This window comes from Condylura cristata, unplaced genomic scaffold (genome assembly GCF_000260355.1).
Source record: "Condylura cristata isolate star-nosed mole 26May11 unplaced genomic scaffold, ConCri1.0 scaffold00014, whole genome shotgun sequence".
Lineage (NCBI taxonomy): Eukaryota > Metazoa > Chordata > Mammalia > Eulipotyphla > Talpidae > Condylura > Condylura cristata.
In genome coordinates this window covers 18,057,722-18,065,227 of record NW_004567115.1, presented here as the reverse complement: position 1 = coordinate 18,065,227, position 7,506 = coordinate 18,057,722, and the positions used below count along the sequence as shown (strand labels likewise).

The 7,506-nt window shown below is 41.4% G+C and overlaps 2 protein-coding genes across 2 annotated transcripts in view; one reads left to right on the top strand and one right to left on the bottom strand.

The window, feature by feature from the left end:
- Positions 1–3,606, bottom strand: part of DCTN6 (dynactin 6) — a 25,302-nt gene extending 21,696 nt beyond the window's left edge. Inside the window, exon 1 of the mRNA XM_004682208.2 lies at positions 3,506–3,606. Coding sequence (XP_004682265.1) covers positions 3,506–3,528 — 23 coding nt within the window. The 5' untranslated portion in view covers positions 3,529–3,606. The remainder of the gene's footprint in view (positions 1–3,505) is intronic.
- Positions 3,607–6,909: 3,303 nt separating this feature from the next.
- Positions 6,910–7,506, top strand: part of MBOAT4 (membrane bound O-acyltransferase domain containing 4) — an 8,292-nt gene continuing 7,695 nt past the window's right edge. Inside the window, exon 1 of the mRNA XM_004682207.1 lies at positions 6,910–7,028. Within this exon, the coding sequence (XP_004682264.1) occupies positions 6,910–7,028 (119 nt within the window). The remainder of the gene's footprint in view (positions 7,029–7,506) is intronic.

Below are 7,506 nucleotides of genomic sequence, written 5' to 3'. Positions count from 1 at the left end.
GTCTCTGGTGAAGCCTCTCACCGCCCCTACAACTCTGGCCTGTACCCCAGTTCTGTATGTACAAATAAATAAATCTTTAAAAAAAAAAAAAAAAACAGCTCCCAGAAATTAAAACATGACCAAAATTTAAAATTCACTGAATGAATTTTTAAAAAGTGAATTTAAAGCCCTCCCAGTAAATAAAAATGTAAAAGGAAAGAAAATAGAAGTTTCCAGGTAAGAAAATTAGAGGACCAAAAATGAGATATAGAATATAATTTTTTTTTAATCCCAAAAGAAGAAAAGGTAAATATTTGTGGGGAAAGCTAAAAAAGAATAATAAAGAACAAAGACTCAAAGAATAAAGAAAATTTCCCAGGACTAAAGGATAATGATCTCAACTGTGCAAGGATTAAGTTAATACAAGAGATATCAAATACATCACTAATATTCTCACAACATTTTGAACACTATGGAAAAGATCCTTACAGTTTCCAGAGTAAAAAGAAAGTCATACACAAAAAAAGGGAGATTATCCAATTCCCAATAGCAATACCAGAAGTCAAAGCAATTCAGAGCAAAACTTATCTTCAAACCAGAGCTATCTATCCATTCAAACAAGCAATCAGTATGGAAGGAGAAGAAAGACATTTTCAGACTTGAAAGAACTGGGGAAAAAAAAAAGAAACATCTCCTAAGCATTCTTTATTAGGGAGCTGTTGGAGAATGTACTAGTTAAATAACAGTAAAAAGACAAAATCCTGGAAACAGGATCCAGTACATAAGAACAGGGAGACATCAGAATAATGCTGTGTATCAGTCTTAAGAGTGAAAAGATGACAGGGAGATCAAGGGGAATATCTTCAAGGGAAATAAAACATGTGATGAACTTTTTGAAAAAACATTTACCTGACATTTGAAAAATCTTAGTTGAAGATTTAAAAAACATCAGAACATTGAAAAGAATAGTTATTTTGATACATTTTAAATTCAGTTTGAGATCTCTGGACATTTTAGGAGAAAAACCCAGTAACTGAAAACACAGTACTAAAGTTGATGAAACTGTTTAAACCAGAAATATACCTGTGATCTCTCCATCAGAAGAATCCCCATAAATAACACTTAATATAAATGCAAATTAACACCAAAAAAAGTTTTAAAATCACACCAACTTTTCTACAGACAGGAAAAACTAAAAAAACAGAAGCCATACACAAACTTTTCTGCAAATTTCAGTGAACAAATCTTTCTAGACAACGTGTTTTTAAAGCTCCCAGTAAAAAGAAACAGAAAAACCAGCCATTCCTCCATCTACCTTCAAGAAACATCTGCTCACCTAAGACAGTAGCGACATCAGCTACATTCTTTCTCCATCATTTTGACACAAATATTGAAATTCTGAAAAAAACGATCTTTTGGGCTATTGTCATTTAACTCTGCTGAAATCATACAAGATATATAACCCTTTTACTAAACAAGAAAAACGTTGACATGGAACAGAAAGTGGCCCAGTGCTCTCATTTTATAGACGGATGAAGTGTTACCGACTCCGGTCTCAGTTTCCCTCATCCAATAAAAGGAAACAGTTTGAGGAAAACGAAAGTGGTTTTATTTGTCGACAAATGAGGAGGGCAGCAGACAAATGAGGAGGGCAGCAGACTCATGTCCGAAAGACCACCGTACTCCTCCTATGACAAGTTACAGGGCTATTTATACAATGTTCAACAAAGGAAAGGGGAGATGGGCAGCTTCTATAAAGGGGAGGGAGTAAAAGTTAGTGCTGGGATGGAGACCAGTGGGCACCAGCCATTATTTACACAAAGACAAACAAAAATGGGGAATCAGCAAGAGTAATGGGCAGGGGACAGCACAGGGAGGAAGAGGAGTCTTGCCGGCCAGCTTTCCCACTATTTGCTTTTGTTTGGGATTTCCTTTCCTCGACCCTAAACCTGTCAAAAGAAGAGAAACGGCAAGGAAAGGAGAGAGAGAGAGAAAAAAAAAGAGGTCTGGGAAAGCCAGTTTTGTCACAAATTTCTCAAAGGCGGCAAATCCGCAAATGCTTATCTGAGAGCCCATTCACTGTATCAGAAGCTTAAGTCCACAGACTAGACATTTCTTGAAGCAAAGTTCGTTCCCGGGGCATTTCTTCTCGCCAATCATCTCTTCTGTTGGTTAAAAATCTTTTTCTATAAACATCCTGCCATTTCAGTCATTTTCCCCCATAACAGAATGATACTGTCCTTGAATGGATCACCACACCTAAGGCTGCTTCTCTGATGCTTTACACTTAGCGCAGGTATGTGTGCAAAAATATGCCATCTTATCAAGCCCTGGTCCAATAAATTAACCTCTATAAAATGTCTCTTTAGACGCTATTTCCAATTCCAATTTGAGTCCCCTAAGCCTCCTGCTCAGTATTTTTTGAGAACATTAGCTACCATTTAACTTGTCCTGAACAAAAGATGTTAGAAGAGTGTCTGTCCTCAGTTTTAAGCCCAAAGGAGAGGCCCCCAGATCGCTTGTATCACAACTTCCATGAGGCAGGAAGTAATGAAATTCATCATGAGACCAACTAAAACGTGGTCCAAACACCTAGGTGCAGACTCTACCGTAACAGAGCGTGTAGGTATGCGGGGGTGAGGGGGAGTGGCTTTGCCAACGACCTATTAAAAAAAATATCGGTATAATCCTCAACTCTATTGTGACTACTGTACACTGCACATAACGTTTAGTGATTTGTTATTTAGTTTCTGGAAAAAGATTACAATAACTTGCCGAGGTAGAAGGAACAACCTCAACTTCAATTTGTGGCATCCGACACAATGCTTGACGGTTTCCTTTTGCAGAAAGAGTCAGCAGAGGGTGCTCGACTCTGCTGCGTTTGGAGCTTTTGAAACCTAGCCGTTTCCCGTTTCAGGCCGATTCTGTCCGAAGCAGTGAAGACGGCTGGAAAAACCACAGTGCCAGTGCAGTTTACAAAGGTGATCGCACACACCCAGCAGGTAGCTAACAGTTCTAGCCAGGCGCGGCCCTTTGTCTCTCAAGCGACGGCGAACCAGTTTACGCAACCGCACGCTGCCCACTCCAGGTAGAGGACTGGGTGCGGCCAGCACTAACGCGGGTGTCCAAGGACACCCAGCAGCGAACGCAGCCACAAGCAGCCAGTGGATAGTGTCATCGAGCACAGTAGACAGCAGCAGGGTGGTGGCGTCCCTTCGCGTCCGGGAAGAGGGCGACGCCTTTCTTCCCACGCAGCCCCGCCCAGGGGAGAAGGGCCGGGGAGCCTGGGGAGGCATGGACGAGCAAACACCGTCCCGGTACCGATTCCGCAGCCCGTAACAATCCTCCCTCCTGAACCCCGTTCCGTAGCCTCCACCCTGGGCAGAGGCCCGGCCTGGACTTTAGGACCCACTCAGGCCGATCTCCCAGCATAAGACACCATATCGGCCCCAATCATTGACGACCAGGAGCAGGCTCCACTCCTGCAGAAAATTAAGAATAGGTTTATCTCCAACCCCAGACCCACCTCTTCTGAGCCTTCTCCGCCATGGTTAGGCCAGGATCTCTAATTGGAGAGAGCCACGATCGACACAACCGCCTGAGTAGAGCGATGTTCTCCACAAGCGATTGGAGTTCCTGACAGGATCGAGAGGGGGCGGAGCCAAGGGTGTTCCGCACCTGGGGCTGGGACGTCCCGCTGGCGCGGTCCCCGGGATCTTGATGAGCGAGGCTGTGACTGGTACCCGGTGAGCTGCTGAGTTTAACGCAGCCCACGAAACAATAGATTCGGATTCAAAACAGTGGCTTCATGCAGTCTAAACGCGCGTTAGTGTGACTTCATTATAACCTGCCGTTCACTATTAGTAACAACACCCAGTATGGGAGGCGCCAACTTACGGGATACTCGTTTTTTCATCTTTTAGAGCTCCACTCCTTGAGGTTCCTCCTGCTAGGGTCTGGGCTCCTTTCCCGTTATGTATGAACTCATCCCTCCCGTAGCTTGCGTTTCCTCTTGGCTATTTCAAGTTCGTATCGCTGGCCTGTTCTCTGCCCAGTTTCACACCTGATTATTTGATTGCCTACTTGACATCTCCACTTGAATGTCTCAAAGACTTACCAAAGCTGAACATTCACAACAGGAATGTTGGTTTAACCAGTCAGTCCTTTGATCTCCAGCTGAGTGAAGGAATCCACCATTTATACAGCTGCTCAAACTGGAAACCAAGAATTATGTTAGACACTCCTTATCTTGACATGCATAATTCGCCAGCGAATTCTGCCAGTCCGACCTCTGGAATTTTGTTCTTCCACGTCGCCTTATTCCCTATACCGACTCTCTATTTTAATATGTCCCCATTTCTCACCAGCTGTCTGGTCCTTCCATCCTTGACTTCTAAAATATCACCCATATATCTGTACCCATCCAAATCTCTTGCAATGAAAATCATCCTTTAAGAACTAAATATAGTTACGTTCCTTCTCATTCCTTTAAAAATCCTCCCACAAGCAGAAAATGATATACCATTGTATGTGAACAAACTACTGCTACATGCAACAATGTGGAACTAGCTTACAAAAAAAAAGAAAAAAAAAACGCTCCCACAACTTAGCTCATACTAGCTCAAGCCCTTCCCCCACCTATTGTTTTATACTTCTCTTTTTTTCTTATATTAAAAATGCTTAATTTTCATAAAAAAATTTCCCCTATGTAAATGGCCAATAGGCATACAAGAAAATGTTCAACATCACTTATAATCAGGAAAATGCAAATCAAAACCACAATGAGATCCCACCTTACATGAATAAGAATGGCATATATGGGGCCCTCCCTGGTGGCGCAAAGGGTTAAAGCACAGCACTAAGAAGCTAAAGCCACTTCTGCATGAGTTTGATCCCTGCCCTGGAGGTGACCCACATGGTGCGGAAGACCTCTCCTGACCCGCCCGCTGCTCCCCTCAGCAGTGTTCGTTGTCAGTTGGCCTGTTCTGCTCCCCACTCTGTCTCTGGTGAATCCTCCCACTGCCCTGGCACCTCTGGCCTGTATCCCAGTTCTGTATGCATAAATACATACATCTTTAAAGAAAATAAAAAAAGAGAATGGCACATATAAAAAAAAACTAATAACAATAAATGTTGGTAAAGATGGGGTGAAAAAGGAACTTGCCTATGTTGCTAGTAGGAGTGCAAACTGGCCCAACCACTATGGGAAGCTGTAGGTAGGTTTCTCAGACTACTAAAATGGAGCTACCATATAATCCAGTAATTCTACTTCTAGAGATCTACCCAAAGGACACAAAAACATTGATTCAAAAGAATACCTGTACCCCTATGTTTATTGTAGCACTATTTACAATAGGTAAAACCTGGAAACAACCCAAATGCCTAAAAATAGATGACTGGATCAAGAAGATGTGGTACACACACACACACACACACACACACATATACAGTGGAATACTATTCAGCAATCAAAACATAAACTCATGCCATTCGCAGCCACAGGGATGGGGCTAGAAGGAATTATGCTCAGTGAAATAGTCAGAAGGAAAAAGAAAATTATTAGACCATTTCACTTATAGGAGGAATATAGGGAAAATGAACAAAGGACCAGGAAAATGACAAAACTTGCAAACTGACCATAGATTTGAGGTACACAGCAGGGAACAAAGAGGAAGAGATCCAAGGGACAATGATGATGATTTATGGTTGATATGGTGGTTGATATGGTTGATATGTTGTGAACTGGCCTGGGTAGATGTTAGAAGGGAAAAAATCAAATATTGCACAAAAATGAACAATATAAGAAAGTAAACTTTAAAAATTAAAAAGGCCCTCTTAGTGGCTCAAGGGGTTACATCTCAGCACTATGAAACTATCCGCAGCCACTGCAGCACATGTTTGATCCCTGGCCTCTCCTGTTTTGCCCAGTGTTCCCCTCAGTAGTGTACTTGAGTCACTCTACCTGTTCTGCCCCCACTCTGTCTCTGGTGAATCCTCTCACCCCTCAACACCTCTGGCCTGTGCCCCAGTTCTTGTATGAATAAATAAATAATTTTTTTAATTAAAATTTGGAGAAAAAAAAAAGGAGAGAGGCTTTTGTATCCAGTCCCTGGTTTAAGTCTACTTATTCTTGCATGAGCTTTGGAGATGAAAACAGTTGATCAGAGACAGTGCTGCCATGCCCTGCCCAGCAGGCCAGTCTCTGAAATGGTGAGTTATTCTTGTCTTGCCTCTAGGCCGTATCTCTGTACTTGTTCACACACACCCCTGCCCCCATCACCACCCAAAAGACTCTCTTTAAATGTTCCTCTCCATGCTTCTGCTTCCTCAAAATCTTTTGGTTTTAACAAGTGTCTACCAAATACATAGTATGTTCCCAGTATTGTTTTATGTGCTGGAGCAATAGCAGAAAACAAAAATGTTCTTGCTTTGCAGAGCAGAGGGAAAATAGACATAAGGGGTGATGACAGGTACTGTGGAGAAAAAAAGCAGTAACGTAAGGACAACCGCAGTTGAGAGGGGAAGGTTTCCTTACTCTTTGAGACCTGCCTTCTTTCCTCATGCTCACGTTCTCATTCCTCCACCACAGTCAGGTGAATTGCCTGTAACTGGAAAATGAGATGGTTCATTATCTTAGTGGCGAAAATATGACAAGCAGATGACTGGAAAGGCAAATAATGTGGTGTATAGATTAAACAAAGCTAGGACATTGGAAGCAATGTTTTTGGTACATATTGTTATTAAGTAATATTACACCAAAATGTGTTTTGGTTTCTATAACACAGCTCTTGGTCATAGAGCTTATCTCTAGTGCTTTTGTTTGCCTGTTGCTCACCCAGGCCTTCCTAAGTCATATAAAAAGACCAGAGATAGTGGGTTGTGGCTTCTCTTGCAGGAAGACATTGGTTAATGACTCTGCTCTAGTCAGTAATGGATTGGCTTCAGCTGTTCTTCCTCCATCCTGTCTCACTTTATCAAGGGGCAGCTATTCCTTTTGCACTTCTGTTTAATTATCTCTGTGTTACGGACTCATTTTCCACTCATGCCAGGTAGGTTTGATGGCTAATTTTGCCTTTACAGCTGTGAATACTAACGTAGGTCAAAAAGAATAGATTGGACTATATTAATTATACTGGTTGTTGTTAATCACATTGACTTTTGATTACATGATTAGATGATGACTATATCTAGAAGAGGAAACAGAACTGGAAATTCACATCATGTCTGCATGACTCAATGTTTGATAGATTTGCATTAAATGGGGAAAGCCTGAAAAAAAATTGGGCAGATATGGATAGCAAGAAAGTACAGGAATTCTTCAAATTATACATTTATATATGGCCCAGATGATCTTGACCAGTTCTAATTTCATGGAATTTTATCAGCTTCAATAAAATTAAATTTTATAAAATATCTCTAAATGTGATATTTTAAAATATGTTTGTATGATTTCTCAGATAAATGAAGTCAAAACAAATCTTGTCAGATTAGTTTTATCTCAATCTGGTATTCAAAATTATTTTTTTT